At 47.9% G+C, this 20,486-nt stretch overlaps 5 protein-coding genes across 15 annotated transcripts; 3 read left to right on the top strand and 2 right to left on the bottom strand.

Annotated features, from left to right (window-relative positions):
* The first annotated feature begins 1,362 nt into the window (after positions 1–1,362).
* Positions 1,363–5,720, top strand: LOC118509345 (N-alpha-acetyltransferase 60). 5 transcript variants are annotated; one of them, XM_036049862.1, is made up of 5 exons: positions 1,363–1,977; positions 2,975–3,272; positions 3,338–3,579; positions 3,655–3,765; positions 3,870–5,720. In XM_036049862.1, the coding sequence occupies exons 1-5, from the start codon at positions 1,958–1,960 to the stop codon at positions 4,006–4,008; spliced, it is 810 nt and encodes a 269-aa protein (XP_035905755.1). In that variant the 5' UTR covers positions 1,363–1,957; the 3' UTR covers positions 4,009–5,720. The 5 variants fall into 5 exon arrangements, with proteins under 5 accessions (XP_035905755.1, XP_035905756.1, XP_035905757.1 ...); XM_036049863.1 differs by having other exon boundaries at positions 1,372–1,977; positions 3,359–3,579; XM_036049864.1 differs by lacking the exon at positions 1,363–1,977 and adding an exon at positions 2,741–2,860 and having other exon boundaries at positions 3,886–5,720.
* On the bottom strand, positions 5,710–8,913 carry LOC118509343 (exosome complex exonuclease RRP44). Its single transcript, XM_036049855.1, has one exon. It carries the CDS (start codon positions 8,674–8,676, stop codon positions 5,791–5,793), a length of 2,886 nt encoding a protein of 961 aa, XP_035905748.1. The 5' UTR covers positions 8,677–8,913; the 3' UTR covers positions 5,710–5,790.
* An 82-nt stretch (positions 8,914–8,995) lies between these two features.
* On the top strand, positions 8,996–11,844 carry LOC118509349 (biogenesis of lysosome-related organelles complex 1 subunit 6). The gene is made up of 5 exons (XM_036049867.1): positions 8,996–9,156; positions 9,254–9,376; positions 9,445–9,529; positions 10,954–11,040; positions 11,117–11,844. The coding sequence occupies exons 1-5, from the start codon at positions 9,143–9,145 to the stop codon at positions 11,231–11,233; spliced, it is 426 nt and encodes a 141-aa protein (XP_035905760.1). The 5' UTR covers positions 8,996–9,142; the 3' UTR covers positions 11,234–11,844.
* Positions 9,566–10,858, top strand: LOC118509347 (protein KTI12 homolog). The gene is made up of 2 exons (XM_036049865.1): positions 9,566–10,491; positions 10,552–10,858. The coding sequence occupies exons 1-2, from the start codon at positions 9,922–9,924 to the stop codon at positions 10,834–10,836; spliced, it is 855 nt and encodes a 284-aa protein (XP_035905758.1). The 5' UTR covers positions 9,566–9,921; the 3' UTR covers positions 10,837–10,858.
* A 12-nt stretch (positions 11,845–11,856) lies between the features above and the next one.
* On the bottom strand, positions 11,857–20,168 carry LOC118509344 (major facilitator superfamily domain-containing protein 6). Of its 7 annotated transcripts, none has more exons than XR_004905865.1 (8): positions 20,055–20,168; positions 17,813–18,164; positions 17,174–17,349; positions 16,305–17,099; positions 16,062–16,231; positions 15,681–15,984; positions 14,430–15,603; positions 11,857–12,223 (listed from the first exon to the last, which is right to left on the bottom strand). XR_004905865.1 is itself a non-coding variant. In XM_036049857.1 (8 exons), the coding sequence occupies exons 2-8, from the start codon at positions 17,877–17,879 to the stop codon at positions 12,132–12,134; spliced, it is 1,782 nt and encodes a 593-aa protein (XP_035905750.1). In that variant the 5' UTR covers positions 17,880–18,164; positions 20,055–20,167; the 3' UTR covers positions 11,857–12,131. The 7 variants fall into 7 exon arrangements, 3 of the variants coding, with proteins under 3 accessions (XP_035905750.1, XP_035905751.1, XP_035905752.1); XR_004905866.1 differs by having other exon boundaries at positions 20,034–20,124; XR_004905867.1 differs by lacking the exon at positions 20,055–20,168 and adding an exon at positions 19,998–20,016.
* Between the last annotated feature and the right edge of the window lie 318 nt (positions 20,169–20,486).

Here is a 20,486-nt window from a genome sequence, read left to right as displayed (position 1 = left end):
TATCGCTTTCGTTGAGGGCTGCGATCCTCGCTTTTGTGCCATCGATCCTGCCGGACGCGTAGCGATATCCACGGAACCAGCATTGAGAGCAGTAGAAGATTCCGACGTCGCAGACGATCCTGCCGGCCGCGGAATGACACGCATGGAACCTGCAGCGGGAACAAATGCCGGTGCCGGCGTCGCACTAGTGGACGGCTGCGATCCTCGCTTTTGTTCCACCGATCCTGCCGGTCGCGTAGCGATATCCATGGAACCAGCATCGGGGGCAAAAGACGGTTCCGGCGTCGGTCTTGATGACGTTCGCGGTCCAAAAACACGGACAATTGCCCCTGTGGAGCATAATACAGCCGAAGGCAGTTGTTGCAGTGCAAAAAGGCACCCTTTCTTTGGTGGTTCCGACATTATATTTTGGCTGAAATAATCAATCGTTTTATTATTTTTTATGTAAGTATGATAATAATTTGATTCATTGTCATGCACTTAATCTTACTTACTTTTATTTATTTATTTTCCAGGTGAAACTGCTGAGTCGAATTTGAATGCTGCTTTGCGCCTTGAAATCTGAATGTTTATGTTTTCAGCTGTGACTTTGAATAAAGGGTAACAATCACACGCACAATGCCACATTCATGCTAGATGACACGCACACACTGAAAGAAATCGCGGCGAAACAGCCAAGGGGCGAAATGGAAGAAATGGGCGAAAAGCTGTCGAAATTTGAAAATCGTCATAAAACGCGTCTAAGTGATGGCTTTTATGACGGATTTTTGCTTCGGGATTTTTCCCCCATTTCGCTCGATTTCTACATACCCCTGGCCTTCAGTCGTGCTAGCCGGGACTTGACAAATAACAAGGAGAGGCTACACGTTCGCAGAAGAGAGAGTTTTTTATTATATAATTTACAAAGCATAATATGTATTCAAAACAGCTCCTTTAGTGGTGTTATAAAACAAATAATCAATAAAAAACCTCTTAACATAGTATGGTGTGTTTCAATAATATTTCAAATTTGATGGCTGGATATTCGAGCTGTTGGAAGCTTAAAGCATAAATGATGGATCGGAAAATTGGTGAAATCATTCAATAATACTATGTGGCGCCAAAGATTTGTCCGAATTTTAGCATAAAAACACACACCAAATCGAAATAAAATCTGTTCGATTGTTTCGACGACTGCACACGTCTATCCGCGATCCATGCTTCGACAGTGTAAAACCTTATTCACCTTGACATGCGTAGCCTATCCCATACAGAACTTGTGATTATTTTGCATCTTGTTACGTCATCGGGATTTGTGTACACAAAACAAACGTGAAAGACAGAGAAGCGTACAGTACCACACGACTTGGTGCGCCACCCAATAGGGGAAGACCGTGGCGCCTGCTGCAAAAAATCCAAAACAAGGTCAACTGTCAAACCATTCCTATTGTGTAGAATCGAAATTTAATTGATTTTGATTAACCGCGCTCAACCGCAGCATAAGTTTTATTGGCCGCGAAGGACTGCTCGACTCCGCGGACCTTCTTACGGATAACCATCCTCACTGCAACGGTTTGGGAACGCGCGCATCGCAGCCAGTAAAAGAAAGCCTGGCACTTGTCGTGTAATCGTTGTTTGCTGTGTGTGAGACAAAAAAATGTCACCACCAACAACAACAAGATTGTGATCGCGATACGTCCACAGCACGACGGTAGGCCGACGGTGTGCGCGATAGTAAATAGCGGAGGCACGATGGGCACTCGAAAACGTCTGGCTAAATGTAGGTGCATACGATACCACAGGAAATGTGATAACGCTGGCAGCAGCACCGCGTGAGCCCAGACCGTGTTGTGGTAGTCGCTAGAATTGTGTGTGCGTGTGTGTATGTGCGCAGAAAGCTTCCGGCTAAAAGAACGCCAGCAGTACATCGACGAAACGTGCCCGGCCACCGTGGTCCGAGCGGGAGCAACTCGATTCGATGGCCCAATCATTTACCTGGTAAGAGTCGGTCGTCTGCTAACGCCCTTCTGTTTCATACTTCGGATAGCATCATCATAGAACATTCCTCCTTCAGCAGAAGTCATGTGCATACGTCTGTGCACGAAATTGAATTAAGTTTGCTACGCACCCATCGGTGCTGCTCTGTGGCAGGTGTGTGAATTTTCGCTTTGTGCTGCACGATTTGTTTACCTTTTTATGTGTGTGGAAAGTAAAAACAAGGAAAGGCGCATGCACACGGAAAAAAACGTTACGCTGACGCAGCAAGCAGTATGAGAAGTAGATTTCAAAAATTGTTCGAGCAAATATTTGACCATTAAAATGGGTCCTTTGTTGTTACGCCGGGGTCGACGACGTGTCCGGGGGATCTGTTCGCGCTAGAGAGAGAATGCAATTAAGGTTTATGGGCGTTTGGTTGCCTGGCAGCCGGTGCTGGGTGTCGTCAATGTTTGCATAAATCGAAGCTAATTGATAATGCGCACCCGCCGCCGTTGGAATGGGAAGTAGACAAAGTTAGGGCGTTCAATGAACTATGCTCGTTTAGGGAGACGCATCTAGCGCGGCGGTGCAGCAAAATGAATATTGTATTTTGTAAAACTGCAACAAAGAAAGCACATCGTTGCAGGTCAAATGGAAATGAAAAACACTTCCCGACACTAATGAGCCCGCCGAAGGTCCCCGATTCTAACTCGCTCTAGCATTCCTTGGACGGTTCGGTACGGTTGCTATGGATTTTGAGTATCACCCGTACGGTGTGTGTGTGTGTGTGGTGTGCCTTCAAGTGTTTCGTTTCGTTAATCTTATCTAGTATGCTGCGCTGCTTACGGTGCTCCGGGCCGGCCGTACATACCGATGCAAGCAGCATATCCGTCTCGAACGTTTCGTAAGCCCTTTTTGGCCTACGTACAATGGAGGCCATTCTATAGCTGCTTGTAGTGGTGGTGCAATTGGCCACCCAATAGTGCAATAATCGGTCGGTTTCATCTCTCCCCGTTAGGTTTCCCGTGAACCATCTCGGAAGCACGAAGAGCAACGAGCGCCTGCCAACCACTTACGAATATCCGTCGGTACCACTGTGTTCAGCGAACGATGTGCAGCTACGCTTTCTCTGCCCGGACGATCTCGAGGAGGTGCGGACCCTGTGCCAGGATTGGTTCCCGATCGACTATCCACTCTCGTGGTACGTGGACATTACGTCCAGTACGCGCTTTTTCGCGCTGGCCGCCATTTACAACTTTAGCATCATCGGGCTAATCGTGGCCGAGATTAAATCGTACAGCAAGCTCAACAAGGAGGTAAATGGCATCGGACTGCATTTACAAGGGCGTGCTGTTTACCCCGTAACGCTACACGCAAATAGTGCGCTTTATTTCGTCCCCAGGATCGTGGCATCATTCCGGAGGCGATGGGTCGGGATGCCGAGATTGGGTACATACTGTCGCTGGGTGTGCATCGAAAGTACCGCCAGAACGGTATCGGTTCGCTGCTGCTCGACTCCCTCATCAACCATCTCACGACTGCCGAGCGGCACAAGGTGAAGGCAATATTTCTGCACGTACTGACCACGAACCGTACCGCCATACTGTTCTACGAACGAAGAGGGTAAGGGTTTGCGATTTCGTTTACCAATTCGTTTTTTTCTTTTGTAACACCCATTTCTGTATCGCTCGGTTTTAGGTTTGTCCTTCATTCCTTTCTGCCTTACTATTACTCGATTCGAGGGAAGTGCAAAGATGGTTTCACCTACGTGTCCTACATCAACGGGGGCCATTCGCCTTGGAGTTTATAATATCCTTTTCAAGCTTGTATCATACTTGAGGCGTTGAATGTAGCCATTTTTTCCACCCCCCTCCCGCTAGTCCAGCTAATATCTCCTTAACCACCAACTTTACCGATTATTTGAAGTACTGGTGCTCGCAGATTCTAACTGCCGGTGGACTTTGCCCGTGGATCTGCGGCCGAATGCGTACCGCGTTCCGCTGGGTGTGCTACCGAACCATTGGAAGATTTCATCTGCAGCAGGACGAATAGAGTGCCAGGACTGTCTCTCTTTGCAGCGTTTCGTTCGTTCCCCGTGCCCTGGAGAATCCGGTTTGGTTAAACTTTTTTATAAGAAAAATCCTCAACTAGCAAACCAATGTTGGGAGGGCATGCAGATGCGTGAACGATTTTAATCTAGCTTCTTTTTTTTTAAATTAAAAACACATACACAAACGCTTAGCACATACACTATAGAGCTTTTGCAAACTTTGCCATCGCGTACGAATCGCGCCCGTTCATTAAGGGATAATACGTTACGGCCAGGATATATGTACATTTGCTTCGTTTTTGTGTTATTGCTTTATACCGAGCAAATTAGATATGCCCAGCCCCTCGACGCGTCTCGTTTCGTCATATCGAATGATTGTAAGCATTTTTTATTTGTGATATTACATTCTTCATCAGCTGGGCCGCGCTACGGAAGAAGTGTCCATCGAGTGTGTAAAAATCTCTATCCGCTGTATATAAAAAAACACAAAAACGACCAACAATTTGTAGCCACAGTTGAGCGACACACACACACTACATAAATCAAAGCAAAGTCATCGGGTTTTGTCGAGGGAGACGTTAATGCGCACTGGAGTAATGAAGTTGAGGCGTGAGTCGTGTTATAGATAGTTTACGTGCCGTGCAGCGAGCGACAGGGTTTATCAGTTAGTGGTGTTCGAAGGCTTTTATAGGATATCTTTACAACCACCGATGGACGGATCTCGCCAGACTTGGGTACAGTGCAAGGTGCAATTACACCCGCGAGAGGTTCTGACTTCCTGTAACCGGATGGATCGTCTAGGCTTTGATAGGCTTTGATACCGGGTCCTTTACCGGCCGCTGATGTTCCTGAAATGACCGAGCAGCTGTAACATATCCCCAACGCCACTGTTTGGTGCAATGAAAGACACCCAAATTCGGGGGGATTCGGTCTGACCAGCTCTGCCAAATTTAATCCCTTTTGATGACCAGGTGGTAAAGGTTCTAATACAACAACTTTGAACACTACCGACTGCTATATACCCTGTTCTTGAAGCACAAAAGTGATGCGAAATCACTTCCTATCTGTTTTGCTTGTGTTTGATTTAAATAGTTCAAAAATTGATTAGCTTTTCCATCGACCTAAGCGCTCAACTAAGTGAGAAAGACAGTTTGTTGTGCTTTTATAGAGAATGTAGCGCGCTTCTTTCGCGTTCGTTTGTTGAATTTTTGTCGCGCTGTATTTATTACAATTTTGATGTTTTTTTGATGACTCGTTTACAAAAGAGGCAACAAAAAAAGACCCTTACTTGGTGGAGCAATTGGTTAAACTTTCAAATGGTGCTAGGACTGATGGAAACCAAACAGAGCAAAGACACAAATGCATAATCTGTTTGCGGTGGCCTTCCAAATGCAAGCCTCTTTAGCAAAGAAAGAACAAAAGACATATTGACCACAAGCAGGCAGGACACACAAGTCCACGCAACAGCACAGGATCGCGGATATGTATAAGCACATGTGTGTTGTAACATCTAAGATGATATTTATTATACCTAAGAAACAAGACACAAAGAGACAAAGAGAGAGAGAGAGAGAGAGAGAGAGAGAGAGAGAGAGAGATAGAAAGGACAGTGGTAGTTGTTTGACTGGCGGCGTTGGTTAGATAGAGCAGATCATTAACGCGGGAGCTGTTTAGTATAAAGTTATGCCAAAAATATAGTATAATTAACATGTAACGATCGCTTTTGTGGATTGACTGGCGATCCGTTTTATTCTACACCGTTGGTGGGATATAAACACTCCTTACTATGTTGCCTTCTTGCTTTTCTTCGCCTTGGCAGGTTTCTGGTCGCCCTTCCGTTTCGCTGCTTCCGGCTCCGGTCCGTCCGATTTCACGCTGAACCCTTCGATGTACGGTTCCACCAGCTCGAACACCAACTTCTCGTGCTGCACATTGGTCGAGTCGAGGCTCAACCGTACGACGACGGGATCGAACGCCCGGAACACGACACTGCCGCACCGTTGCGTTAGCTGCTCCTCGTCGTACACGAACCGTACGCCCGTCTTGATTTCCTCATTGTTCCGCCCCGTCACGTAGATGGTACCCTCGAACCCGTACTTCGGCACCAGTATCTGGAGCGCGTTCTTGCGAATGAACAGAATGTACGCCTGCTCGTCCTCCGACCGCTTGCGGAAGAACAGATGCGTGTGCAGGGCGACCGAGGCACGGCCCGCGTACTGCGCCATCCGGTTGCGGTAGTTCAGATTGTTGCAAAGGTTCGAATTGATCTTTTTGTCCAGCAGCTCGGGGTAGGTCGAATCGGCTCCGATGCAGGCGGCCAGCAGACGGTGCACGATGATGTCGGCGTAGCGGCGAATTGGAGAGGTAAAGTGGGTGTAGATTGGAGCGGCCAGCCCGTAGTGAAAGAACTCATCCCGCTGCAGTGTGCCGCTGATGAAGTAGACGGCCTGCATCATGCACCGGGTGGCCAGTATACGGAGCATCGTGTTGAAGTAAGGATTGTCCGGCTTGACGGCGTTATCCAAGCTGGTAGCGAGCTCCTTCCCGCTCGTCGTCACTATCTCGAAGCCCTGGTGCTGTGCCGCCTTTACCAGCGGTTCGTAGTTGGCCTGCGGAGGGCACGGATGGCGACGCAACATCGCACACTCGGGGAACTCTTGCTCGATCTTTTCCGCCACGGAAACGTTCGCGAGCAGCATGAACTCTTCCACCATCGAGTTGGTGTCGAGCAGCTGCTTAGCCTTCACGTCGATCGGATCGTGCGTTTCGCTGTCCACGTGGAACCGAATTTCCGGCGACGCTAGCACGAGCGCTCCATTCTCCGTGCGTCGTTTTTTCAAAATTTTAGCCAAACCGTTCAGCATCCTGAGGGAAGTGGCCACCTCGTTGGTTTGTGTCTTGTCGTCGATGATGATCTGTGCCTCCTCGTACGTGAGTGCATTTTTCGACTTGATCACACTCTTGTGGTACTTGGTGTGCTTGATATTGGCCCGATCGTCCAACTCCCAGATGCAGGAGAAGGCGAACCGTTCCTCACCACCGCGCAACGAGCACAGATTGGAGCTCAGCAGTTCCGGCACCATGTCGATACGCTTGTCCACCAGGTACACGGTCGTGGCACGACTTCCCGCTTCCCGATCGAGTGCCGTGCCGGGGCGAATGAAGTGGCTAACGTCCGCAATGTGAACGCCCACTTCGATGTTTCCGTTCGGTAAGCGGCGCGCGTGCAGTGCATCGTCAATGTCCGTACAGCCGGGCGGATCGACCGAGCAGATGGTGATGTCACGCAAATCGACCCGACGCTTCAAATCTTCGCCCGTAATTACCCACGGCAGCTGGGGCAGACAGGCAAGCACGTCCTCCGAGAAACGATTGTGCGGTACATCGTGCTCGAGCAGAATCACCTCGTTCTCCGTTTCCTTCGAACCGATGGGCCCAAGGGCGCGCACGAAATGGCCCTGCGGGTAGCGCGAGTGTCTTGGCCACTGGTCAATCGCCACTATGATACGCTGCGAGAGGAGCGTACCCGCCTGGCGTGTTTCGATACGAATGCGTGGAATTTTACGTTCCGCCGGTACGAAAATGTGACGCGTCGAGCCCGGGATGTGGCTGGGTATAAGTATACCACAGTACTGGCGCCATTTGCGCTTAATAATGCCCACCACCTTTGCCGTGGGTTCACGTTCCGCCTGGGGCTTCACGCTGAACGTTGGATCCGGTTCCACCATGTCGCCCGGGTCGTTCTGCTCGTCAACAAGCACCACATCGCTCGGTGATTTCCATTCACTTTCGGGCAACATTTCGATCGCCACCACATCTCCATCGACGGCACGGTTCAGGTTCATGCGTCCCTGTATGAGGACTGCCTTCTCGATGCTTTCGACGCGCACATACCCCTCGAGGTAATTTTCCCGCGAAGCTATAAAGCCACCCTGCATCAACCTGCCGCTCTTGATGCCTTCGTGTATCTGCATCAGCGTCAGATGGGACGGGAAGAGTGGATCCTTGGACTCGCAAACCGTGTCCCGCTGGGAAATTTTGTCCAGCAGGTGGGCAAACTTCTCCTTGGCCGCTTTCATGTACTCCGCCGCCGAACACGTGTTCAGCCCGAGTTCCGTCGCTTTGGCACGGTTATCCGCATCGTCCGACAGCAACACGATGCGTACGCGTGTCTTGCGGCCCTTATCCTGGTGCAGATGCTTTTCGTACCATTCCGTCGCTGTGCGGATCATGCGATCGTTCCGATCGTTTGCCGATTCCCCCGGCATACGCTCCACGTACGTATCCTTGTGGTGCTCATTCACGAACGTATAAAACTTTCGCTCCGGATTGGACAGGATCGCGCGCAATCGTTTGTATATCACCGCACTGCGGTGTTTCACCTCGTCCAGCACGGTGTGCAGAATGATCACGTTCTGGATTGCACTTTCCTCCAGCAAATCCATCTGGTACAGGACGATGTTCGTGTCCAGCAGCAGGTAGTGCGGAAAGGCAAACCGGTCGCTTACAGATTCTGGGGCTTCCTCCAGCAGCACCGCATTCTCATCCGGTGGGCACTTCTGGCAGGCGGCCGAACCGCACCAAATATCATCCCGCAGGTAGTGTTCGCGCACAATTTTCAGTATATTGCCGCGTTTGGTTTTCTTCATGAACACTTTGTTTGTCAACATGGTGCGTGATTGCCGGTCGAAAACGTGGTACTTGAAAACAAGGCTTTCCACATCAAGTGCGACCCAACTATGGCAACAATTACGTTCCAAACTGTTGGAAGAGCAAGTGAGTAGCACTAGCGAACACGATATACAGGAAATAATATGTTTTTAAGCGCTTTTTTTTGTTGCAAGAATGATCTACACAACTTCACAACCGCGTGAAGTACGGCGTTTGGGTTTTTGTTAAACGTCAAAACATGTTTTTCGGCTGCATTCTGAACCATTAACGTACGCAGCTGCGTCACACGAGAACGCAGCCTGGAACACCTTTCGCACTGTATACACCTTGTGTGCCGGAGGCTGGATGTAAATAAACACAAATCTCGCGGGTGCTGCATTCCGATAATCGGCAATCTTCCGCGCGTTATCGCTCGAACAGAAGCACAATTACGACATTCCAGACCAACATCGCCCACAGCCCATCATGTCTGAGGAAACGTAAGTAATAGTAATAGTGCTAGGAATATGTAACCCGTTGCGTGCTGATTGTTTCCATTCCGACATAATCCCTTCGGCCCCTTGGCAATGGTTTTAGCTCCGACAGCGAAAGTCAGGATATTCAGGAGCACAACGACACAGTCCGGGCCCTATCGGCCGGTTTGCTACAGATCTACGAGCCTAAGCTAAAGGAGGTGAAGGAAAACTTGAAGGAACTAATGTGAGTGAGATTGTGGTTCGCACGACTTAGGCAGACTGGCATAATCCCAACCTGTTCTTCCTCTACAGTAATAAGCAGAATGATCTACAAATTGCAATGACCAGCGAAAAGAATGCTTTCTCCAGTCGGCAGATACAGGAAGTGAACGAAATGGTAAGTGTACAAGGGGGGGACTGTAGTTCCATTGGTTCCGTATCATTTTATGTAAATTTAAATGATTTTTGTCAAATAATCTGAACGATTCTCGATGCGATATTGTGTGCGAAGAGATTCAAAATCCTTCTCGTGATAAGTGTAAGTGTAAAAAAGTGTAGCATATCGTTGAACAAATTACCAACATCGATTTCATTGGTAAAGCAGAATGTTTGTTTACGAAAAAGTGGCTTTTCTTCCTACGTCACAAATCCAGCCGCTTTGTTGACGTTTCATCGCGCAAGCTGTCAAAAAGTGAATAAGAGCAAAAATAAGGTGTTTACTACACCGAACGTGTGCTGTTGTTGTTGGGGGGAAAAATCGTAAAATCTGTTGCAAAAAAGCGATCCAAAATGCCTCTTATTGTGCTTACCGGCTTACCGCGCAGCGGAAAAACATCCCGTGCAAAAGAATTGGAAAAATATTTCACCGAACAAGGCATGGGGCCCATATTCGTCGTGTCGGAGGCGGACTGTATCGCGCGGTCCGGGTACGGCGTTAAAGAAAGCTTTACCGATACGGCGAAGGAAAAACAAATCCGCTCCAGTCTAAAATCGGAAGCGATGAAACTGACGACCAGCACAAAGCTGGTCATCCTGGATGGAGCGAATTACATTAAGGGCTACCGGTACGAAGTGTTTTGCATGAGCAAGGCGGCACGTACCACCCAGTGTACGGTGTACTGCGCCATGACGGTAGAGCAGCGCGAGGCTCGAAGGAACGAGATTCTACAGAACGAGAGCGATGAGCTAGGCATCGAAGCGTTTGATGCGCTCTGCCAACGGTACGAGGAACCACAGGGTAACAGCCGCTGGGATCTGCCCCTGTTTACTGTGTATGGTGGGGAAGAGCTGGATCTTGCCGGCATTAAAAGCGCTCTGTACGATAAAGCACCGTTGCCACCGCATTTGGCCACACAAAACGTAAGTCGAAATCTAGTACGAAGCTGTTCTACGAAGCATTCATTGTGGTATATTTTTCAGATGCCGCTAAGTGAAACGAATTTTCTGTTCGAGCTGGATAAAACGATTCAGAAGATCATCGACCAGATCGCTGACGCCCGGAAGCTTGGTAACGAGGGCCCGGTGGAGATAGCTCAGGCAGGAATGACCGCGGACGTGCCGGCTAATATGAGCATAGCGCAGCTGTACCGCCTTCGAAGGCAGTTTTTAAATTACGTTAAAATGCACGCAAACGTTAGCTCCGATGTTAGTAAAATACCGGCAATCTTTGTACAATTTCTCAACACACATACGAACGGTGCATAAATAAACCTGACGTGCCCCTGAACTGATTGTTGATTTGGTTTTAGTTTTAAATTTTAGCAGAATAATGTTGTATCTTCGTGTGAAATGCTGCTAATTACCATTCGCGTGCCTTCACAGGTGCTGAAGACCAAAGCGTACAAAGATAAGGTGGCGCGCATTAAGCTGCAGATGCACCAAATACACCAACGAACAAAGAATCTCAGGGTAATATTGGTTTACAGTTTACAAAAAAGCTCATTCGGAACTATCTATTCACCTGCTTCCTCTCGTCCATCCACAGGCAAAAGCGTTGGAAATTCAGGAACTTAAAGTGAACCAATGTGCAACGAAACTGCAACAGTTGCACTACGAAGAATCGTTGGTGGCTAACAGCAAAAGAACGCCGCGAAAATCTTAATCCCGTGCTCCCGTAGGGGGGATTTTAGAGGATCCCGTGATATGCTCAAAGCAGTAAGAAGAAAGCAACGTTGGCACCACTTAATCGCATTTGAAACTGTTCTTCAAAAACACACGGATGGACCGTTTGTTGGGACTATTGTCCCGGTCGGTCGGACGGCAAGACTAACCGGACAGTGTATAGTGTGCTGTAAAGCGCGCGCGTCTGTCTATGCAACGAAGCAATCTTTAAACATTATTATTACAATACAAACCGATGGGAGGGAATGGAACCGATTAGTGAGAGCAGTTATCTGAAAATGCTACACATTTTAGCAAATTTCATTCGAAACGAGTGTAAGAAAAATAAAACCCGTGCCTGAAGGAATCGCTGTGGCCCATCGGCTGTCGGAGAGAGGGACTGCGTGTGTGTGTGCTGGTGGCCGTGCGCCATATATTGCCAAAACTCAAAAATCAGAGAGAGTGTTTCCGGTGTTATTTTAGTATCTTCCGCGGAATGGAAAACGGTACACAAAAACACACACACACACACGTGCACACACTGTTGAGCGGGAAACGAACGGAAACAATCAAATAAAATAAACTAATAATCAAAACAAAAAAAGGTTAAAACACGTTTACGGCTTCACTTCCTTTATAATTACGTTTATTCTGTTACCTTTTTTCTAGTAGTAAATATAGTAAAAAAAAAAAGAAAAAAATTGTCACCGGCAATAAATGCCCGACATACCCGTTCGCTCAAAAAACACATCACACGCACACACTGGAATGTGTTATCTCCACTGTAGGATGAATTATAGTTAAATGCAAGAAAATGGTCAGTAATTTTAAAACGGATCCTTCTCACACACACTAACACATGCGCTCAATAAGGCATTAGAATGGATCGCACACAAACACTACTTCTGATAGCTGCCACCGGCCACAATCGGTTGATCGTCCTCCAGATTTTCCAGAGCCTCCTTCGGCGGTGCGTAACCGGGACGAGTTTCTGAAAGGTGAGAAAAGTAAATGGACGGTTAGAGAGAAAAAAAAGAGGAAGAGAAAGAAACCGAAATCCAAAAGGAGCGTCAACGAAAAATCATCTAAGTAAACACATGCAGTCCCGAAATCACAACTCCATGGAGAAACGCATGCAGAAATGGGAAGCAAATAGCCGCACAGAGTACTAAGAAGAGCCGGTAAGCACTAGATAGTATTTGTTTTACCATGAAAGCACTTTCCAAACTGGGTGTTACAAATTGGCTAATCGTTTCCAGCGGGAAGAAACCGTCCACCGTTGGTGTGATGATAACCATTCGGTGTGGGCATGCCTGGCACGTGCCGGCATCATCGAGTGCAATACAAAGGTAATTTTAATTGTTTTAAAGCTCTTAACGATAGGGTCGAGCAGTGCTGATGATAGACGGGTTTGGGATTTGCCTGTGCGGCGCGATTGTTTACAGATAGAAGAGAAGTAAAGGTGCGTCTGTAATGAACCGTGAGATACGCCGCCTTGCTGTCCCGTACAGGCGACAATGTAGTACACGGTGGTGGCTTGAGGTTTGCTTATCATATTAGCCTTGCTGTTACAACAGTAATGGAAGCGAGCAGGGTATCTTGACGGTCCAGTGTCCATTTGGCCGTTGCATGCCTCCCAATCATGGTGTGACGCTCGGTAGGGAATAGTGTGTCCAGAGGTGTATGCCACCAGTGTTCGTGGCAGAACAGTGAGCGCAAAAAGTATAAGTCTAGTTGGCATATTTTACACTGCAAAAGGGCTATTTGGAGCGTTATAAGCACGTGAAACTAGAGCTAATTATTAAGGCCAGGTTACATTGCTACGAGATGTCTAAAAGATTTCGCAAAAAAGGGGGAGATGAAATTTTGGAAAGATTTGGGTTCTCTGTCACTTGCTATGCGTTGCCATGGTAGCTTTCGATAGAAGAGAGATATAGCATGAAGTGCGCTAAACAACGTGGGTAGATGAACTGAGACTATTTTGACGAAAAAAATTCGCCAATCCCTCCCTTTAACTGAAATCTTTTTGGCATCTCGCATCATGTAAGGCCTAGGCTTAAGGGTTTTGATAAGTTGGGATCTTCAGCACATAGTTTTGCTTCATAATTGGCTAGGCGAATATTTTAGGACATCTAAGGGAACTGTGAGGGGCGGTTCGGTGGCCGAGGCGATAACAGCGCCTGTCTTCACACGGCAGGACCGGGGTTCAATTCCCATCCAGACCACCTACCCGTACGCAGGGCTGACTACTTTGATACGGATAAAATCAAGTCACAGAAAGCCAGAAATGGCAGGCTGAGATCTAGAGGTTTTAGTGCCAGGGAAGCAGAAGAATGAAACTTAGGGAATTCTTTCTAGTGATTGCGCAAAAAGTATCGGCCTTACGACCTTTCTTAGGACATGTCTGCCATTTCTGGCTTACTACGCTTAACGATACCGCGTAGTGTGATAGTGTCAGTCCCCACTGCGAGGGAACGGGCACCGGATGGGATTTGAAATCAGAATTTGTGGAAGCGTGTTTGACCAGAGAAACTTTCCTTAATCCCTTTCCTTTGTGAAGCAGAAACTGATCTATCAACTGATAGATCGATTGATCGATGCTTGTCTGCGAGTCGCACGAGAATTTCAGACCACAAACCGCAATATCGTATGACGGTTTGCACAGATTTTGTCTAGCGCAATTGATCTCTTGGTCTCTCATCTTTGCCCGTATTCGAACCCCATGGCACCTCTTTTTATATCTCGAATACAGCTAAAGTTCTAGAAAAGATTTGCCACTCATCGACTTTATCTCAGCAAGTTATGATAAAAGTTAACGTGGTTTGGAGTAGCGTTTTGTGCTGGCTACACATAGCTAAATGTATTGTGTAATTGCCTTTTTGCGTACAAATGAAACGAATGTGTGAGACTTTGCTTATACTTTACTACACTATAGTTAATTCACTATTTTTGGAGCCAATTATATACAAAAAAAAAGGTGTATTTCTGAGTCTATACTCTCTAAACTGCATGCTTAATACTCTCCAAAAAACTAGTTATATAGTGAAAAATATGCAATTAGCTAGAGCAAATGCTTATGCGGCTCGCCATAAATCCAATCAACACTACTAAGGAAGCACTAATGAAGCACAAACAAAAAAGGGGTGGGGGAAATCGTTAGATACTGCTAGGTAGAACCGTATTCTATTTAAACCCACCTGGCATAATAGTGTGCAGATGGTTCGAAGCTCGGGCAGACACACAAAACGCGTTGATTGTTGCAGCGAAAGCGTGTGACTGGCTTTCAATATGCACAATTTGTACTGTAAAATGATCGCCATTTTGTTCCATTTTCTGTTTTGTTTGCTTGTTTAAGACAACAGTGAGGTAATTGTTTTTGTGTGTGTGTGGTTTACAGTATGGTATTGCCAGGGTCGTCGTAAATGAATGACTTACTCGCGCGTGAAGAACGATGGAAGAATACATTCGTATTTATTATTATTGTACACCACCGTCCTTCTAGTCTAGACAAACTCATAGCACTAGGGGCAAGATGCACGAGCCAAAAACCCGGAAAACAAACAAAATGCAAACTTATCAAACATACCGTAAATAGGCACTCTGCAGCATGAGCAGAGCATGATCAAGAGTACCAAAGAGGGGTCTCACTTTGTAACGTTATCTATCATGGTGGGTGTTTGGGGGCGAATGATGATTTCGTTTCTTAGTAGTCTTTTGTTTCGATTTTGGTTGAGGTTTTAGAGCAGTATGGGGTTCGTTAATGAGAATGTACCGCCATGGTGGAATTCAGTTACTCCTAAACGAAGGATTTTAAATCTTACAACATAGCTTTCTAGCACCTAACTGAAGTAATATTTTAAGAAGGAGCAAAAGAAACAAAAGAACGCACTCGCTTTAACTTAATGGCACCTCGTACAGTTGCCCCTCGGTTGGTTTACCATTTGCGGACGTCTTTTCCGGGACGTGGTGAGCAATGGTGCCGTTGGCGGCAGTCTTTGCAGCTACGTGACGCAGCTGCCCTTTTTCCTCACCATCGTGCAGCTCCTCCTGTACGGTGGATTCCGACAGGATGGAGTTGGTTTTGGCCAGCTGCCCGTTCGCGATACCATCCCCACCTAACCCGCCCGACCCGTGCGTCCCATTTTCCTTCAGCTTAACGTCCGCTAAGCTATCCATTTTCTGTTGTTGCTTACCCTGGCTACCGAAGCGATCGGTGAGCTTCTGCACGACAACGTGCAGCGCGAACAGTACCAGCGCCGCAACACCGAAGGCACGGAACGTCGAGCTACCGCCGATACGGTGGAACAGGTTGCCGGCCAACAGACTGCCCAGGGACACGCCGACACCCTCGAAGACCGCTCCGACGAGTCCCTAATTAAACGAAAATGATGCATTAATGGTCCCAAAGGTCAATTTTTCGGTTCTTGTGCCCCCCTCCCACTACTAACCTGCATGGTGGCCTCTGTGCCGGGTGGTGCCACGATGCTAGCATAGGATGCCATCGTCGCGTAGAACAGACCAAAGGTGATACCGTTCATAAACTCGATCGGTATAACCCACCAGGGGTCGGTGAGCAGCGAGTAAAGCAGGAAACGTACACCGAACCCTAGCAGCACCAAGCTCATGGCGTGGATGTGGCCAATCTTTTTCAGTATCCAGCCGGAAAGGAAGAAGAACGGCAGTTCGCCACCGAACGTTTGTATCGACATGATTATTCCTTCCAGCGTTTTAATCCACGTGGAATGGCCGCATCTGTGAAGGAGATATTGTTGGTATATTGGCGTACAGAAGCACAGCTTTGAGACCGTCGGCATTTTTAGCATGCATACCCTTCCTGTGCGCTTGCGAGATCCTCCAGATGCCAGAACAGGAAGTTCCAGATCAAGGCCGTTCCGAAACCGATCAGCACACACCAGCAGAAGAACACACAGATCCGGAAGTTGACGAATATTTTGCCAACGTCCTTCAGGATGTTGGTTGAGAGCCGTGTTTGGGTGTGCTAAAAGAAGCGAAAAGAAAAGAACAGCTCTTGGTATCTCCAACCAAACCACCCCTGGATAATGATAGCTTACCTGCAGCTTGGACGAACACAGCATATCGAACGCAATCAGCACGACCGTCATGTAAAACACGATCGTGTAATCCTTCGTCAGCTTTCCCTCGGACAGTTTGTCCACCAGAAAGCCGGCAAAGAGCGAAACCGTACCCCAGCCGATCGAACCCCACAGACGCTGATTACCGTACAGATGTGGCTTGTCGCCCAGCATCTCAAAGCAGATCGCATCCCCGACGCTCACGACGACCGCCATACCGGCCCAGCTGAAGATCAGAAACAGGAACAGCAGCCAGAACTGGTACAGTCCCGTCACTTCGCTGTCGGCAATTTTCGAATGGGAGATGGCGCCCATCACCTGCTCGTTGTTGCACTGCACCTGGCAGCTCGTGCGGAAATCGGTCGCATTGGCCGGACAGTACAGCGGCACCCGGTTGCCGTCCATTTGGCCTTCGCGCAACATAAAGAACAGACACTCGTCGACCAGATTAATGTGGTTGTTGGGTACAACACCCGTCAGTCTTAGGATACGGTCGGTGGGAATGTTCTTCTCGTCGCAGTACTTCGATACGTTCCAGTAGTTGCATACCGTGTCCCACATCCACGGTTCCGTCCGGCACTCCATGTCGCAGAGCAGTGTACCGTTGGTTTCGTTGGTGGTGATACTTTCCACCAGGCACGAATCGATGCTGGTACCATTCTCCGGGCAGTACTTGAGATCGGCCGCACCGTTGTGGCAATGGAATGTGACAGTCGAGTCTTGCGGGATGGCCGGTATGAACATGATCATAAAGAATGGGACGGCTGTTAGAATCTACCGAGAGAAAAGAAGCAGGAAAAGGTTAAAATATTGCTGGGCGAACCGAGGGGACATTCGTCCATCATTACCTGAAAGATCAGAAACAGCAGCTTCTGGCGCTGGAACCGATCGGCAATGATGCCGAACAGGGGCTTCACCAGCATGCCCACGATCGGTAGGACCGTGTAGATCGTTCCTACGATCACCGTCGAGAAGCCCAGCTGCCGCACGAGGGTCGGCATAAAAGGCACCACCGGAGCCGTTCCTGCAAAAGCAAACCAACAAACGCAGTGATAAAATGTGAGTCCAATTTCGTCACCACAATCATGCCGAGGTCGGGGATTTGTAAGACCACAAGGTGTGTGTGTGTGTGAGTTGGATGATAGTTTTGTCTTTCGGCAGTGTACGCAGTTAATGCCGTGTAATGGTGATATGGACAACTAGCCGCAACTCCTTACATAATTGATGTATTCTATTTTAAATCACTTCTTTAGAGTACCGCGACCGAGGAATGTTACAAAATGACACGTGTGTCGGTAACGAAAATAGTTCGTTTAATGTGGTGTAATACCCAAAATTCTTCGTTTCGTGTAGAGAATGGAAACCGGAAAACCGGTTTGCTTAGGGGTCGTAAATCATCGCTGCACACCTGGAAGATGCCGGGTCGCGTGCATCTTCCCGTGCTGCGTGCTCGGGATGGGCCGCGAAGAAGAGCCGGTGGATCTTACCTGCATTGAAGAGGAAGTAGTGTGCCTTCATGGGCAGAAGCTTCTTGTTAATCTCGACTTGCACCATTTTGGATGCCTCTTTGCCGTCTGTCTGCTGTATTTCTCCTCCAGAGCACTAGGAACGCAAAACTGCATACGACAGTGAAATGTAATCACGGGGCCGTACTCCGTTCACCCCACGCCTGCCCACTGCCACCGCCTGCCGTCTACCCCGTAGAATTGATATGCAATCGCACGAAAGCGGCTTTGGTTTCGATGGTTTCACTTCAGCAACGACACACACACACACGCGCGCCACCTTTTCAGTTCATTTTCGGCGAGTTCTCTATCACGCGGAACAAACACTGTGCGGCTGTAAATGGACACATAAATGGATTTTTTAACATTCAGAGTAACCACGTTTTAGCTACCACTGGCGGCAACAACACGTTCGCGGCGATTCGCACGGGTTACAATCAGATCATCCAGCGTTTAATGTTTGTTTATGTTTTGCACGCGAATTTACTGCACTTTTTACAACAATCAATTAAGAGCGTGCGTCGGTTTGCAGCGGCACAGCAACACCGGTAACAAACACACACACACACGCGAACCACACGGCACGACAGAGAGAGTGAGCGAGAGTCAGAATTGCATCTGTGGTGTGCAACTGCGGTCAAAATGCTGCTTGTGTTCTGGCTGCACAAATTATGCAACACACTCACTCTCCGCTCGCAAGCGCAACGAACACGAACGCAATGAACGATGCACAAGTTGACAGTTGTGATGAGCAGGCAGCCAGCAGTAGGGCACAAAGTTACAGAGTTCGTGGCCATGTGTGTGCTGTGTGCTGTTGTGATTTTCTGATGATTTTTCCTGTCCTTTGCTCCTGTCGCAATGTGTTTACTATTTGCTGATTCGATTTGTGATAATTATTGCTTCCCGTGTCGAAGTCTGCGAATCGGCATGTTTCACTACCAAAGATCCAAAATGCAATCGTATTCAAATTTACACAGGTGCGATAAAACTAGCCTCGGCGAAAACCCTGCAATGGAACATTTGACAGACAGATATGTTCTCCATCGCACGTGGTTGTTTTTGTTTTTTGTTTTGCTCTGTGGGGAAAACCGTTGTAACTGCTGCAACAAACGGTGTAACGCGGTCACAAGAAATTAACTTGTACCTGTTGCTTTGCCGTAATGTTGTTGATTTATTAATAACACTAAATTAACTCAGGGAATGAGAGTTTAGAAAATTTTCGTGTTTTGGAGTTTGTTTTCTACCGGGGGAAAACATGTTCTGGCTGGTAATCGACCGGAAACACTCTTTAAACGCGCAATTTTCAGTGGAGAATAACGAAAACAATAACTTTTGCTGGTCTGCTGGAGGTTCTGATTAAAAATAAAATTATTTCCAAGCTGATTTCCACTAGACCGTAAAAGGATGATTGCAGCCGCCCAGCCTTATTCGCACAAATGCAGCAAACGGCTATCAAAAGAACGAATTGCACTCAGCATTTACTATCAAATGCACCAGCAAAAAAAAAAATGCTTTTGCTTAGCGTAACAAATCTCGCACAGGCATTTAATTTATTGCTTTCTACGTTACGGGGTATGGTGAAATTATTGCTCAGCCGTCGATACACTCTGGCCTCATAATTGGAACGCCTAATTGATGTCGACTGCCATCTGTTGCATACAGCTTCAGTACGGGAGACAAAAAAAAAGCAAATCAAACGATCTGAAAGCACAGTCACAATCAGGAAAGATTTTAAAAATAAACTGCGCCCGCCCTTCGCGGTGCTTGTTACTACTAGACAACCGTGATAAGAACGCAATCACCCGGTGCCACCAGCGGGACCAAGGAAGCAGCGTGTAATTGAGCGAGATCGGATAAGCCATCATCGATGGATGCACTATCAGCAATTGCTGCTATACACGATTGAGGCACATATCAAGCTGTAAATTGCTCCACACGATAAGGAATTTCGCGGCAACCCGGTCGTCCAAAGATCACTCGGCGTCGGGCGGCGACCTAGCCACTAGAACCGCGTGTGACCGCGCATTAGAGACTAATTGATCGCTCAATCAAGCGGCCACAATGAACTGTTCAAAGAAGCACCCAAGTGAAATGCTCTGGCGAGATCAACTGTTGGACGACCCTGAATACCACCATATCTCCCCTATTGAACCGAACCCAATTAAACCCAAATTGTTGGTCACGAATGCACGGCAAAGATCACCACAAAACGTCTGCAACGCACGCTTGGTTAAATACACCGGATCTAGGCACGAACCGCGTCGTACCGCGTATGTCACCGTACTGAATGCGGCCTGGCACAGATTCATCCCGCGAAGCTCGACGACGTGGGTTCCCAACCCTACACGCTCACTCAGCGTTATCGACGGGGTAAGCAAATAAGAGTAAGCAATCTGGGCAACTACCGCGCGCCACCATCGATAAGATTGCCGCTGTACGGCGGCACAATAACGGCAGGGTCCACAACAAATGGTGGGTCCGCGTGGCTGATAAGCACAGAATGCACTTTCTTTTCGGTGAGCCAAGCCAAGCCAAAGAGGAGAGGAAAATGGGCGTCAACCGATTGTGCCAGGGATGCATCTAGTGCAGCAGCAGCAGCAGCAGCTGGACCACGCCAATTCTTCTTCGAAATCAGTAAGCGTGACTCATCGGGTGG

The sequence above is a fragment of the Anopheles stephensi genome, chromosome 3 (genome assembly GCF_013141755.1).
Source record: "Anopheles stephensi strain Indian chromosome 3, UCI_ANSTEP_V1.0, whole genome shotgun sequence".
Taxonomy (NCBI): domain Eukaryota; kingdom Metazoa; phylum Arthropoda; class Insecta; order Diptera; family Culicidae; genus Anopheles; species Anopheles stephensi.
The sequence above is the reverse complement of the archived record's forward strand: the minus strand, read 5'-3'. Positions and strand labels throughout refer to the sequence as shown.

Coding starts and splice junctions, on each gene's coding strand:
- LOC118509349 (XM_036049867.1), top strand. Junction 9,377..9,444: donor GAAAACTTGAAGGAACTAAT/GTGAGTGAGATT, acceptor CTTCCTCTACAG/TAATAAGCAGAATGATCTAC. Junction 9,530..10,953: donor TACAGGAAGTGAACGAAATG/GTAAGTGTACAA, acceptor GTGCCTTCACAG/GTGCTGAAGACCAAAGCGTA.
- LOC118509344 (XM_036049857.1), bottom strand. CDS start 17,879: ATGGTGCAAGTCGAGATTAACAAGAAGCTTCTGCCCATGAAGGCACAC. Junction 15,985..16,061: donor CTCGCAAGCGCACAGGAAGG/GTATGCATGCTA, acceptor TCTCCTTCACAG/ATGCGGCCATTCCACGTGGA. Junction 12,224..15,425: donor CGATCGCTTCGGTAGCCAGG/GTAAGCAACAAC, acceptor CTCACCTTTCAG/AAACTCGTCCCGGTTACGCA.
- LOC118509345 (XM_036049860.1), top strand. CDS start 2,787: ATGCTGCGCTGCTTACGGTGCTCCGGGCCGGCCGTACATACCGATGCA. Junction 2,861..2,974: donor ATATCCGTCTCGAACGTTTC/GTAAGCCCTTTT, acceptor TCTCCCCGTTAG/GTTTCCCGTGAACCATCTCG. Junction 3,580..3,654: donor CTGTTCTACGAACGAAGAGG/GTAAGGGTTTGC, acceptor GCTCGGTTTTAG/GTTTGTCCTTCATTCCTTTC.
- LOC118509343 (XM_036049855.1), bottom strand. CDS start 8,676: ATGTTGACAAACAAAGTGTTCATGAAGAAAACCAAACGCGGCAATATA.
- LOC118509347 (XM_036049865.1), top strand. CDS start 9,922: ATGCCTCTTATTGTGCTTACCGGCTTACCGCGCAGCGGAAAAACATCC. Junction 10,492..10,551: donor CGCATTTGGCCACACAAAAC/GTAAGTCGAAAT, acceptor TATATTTTTCAG/ATGCCGCTAAGTGAAACGAA.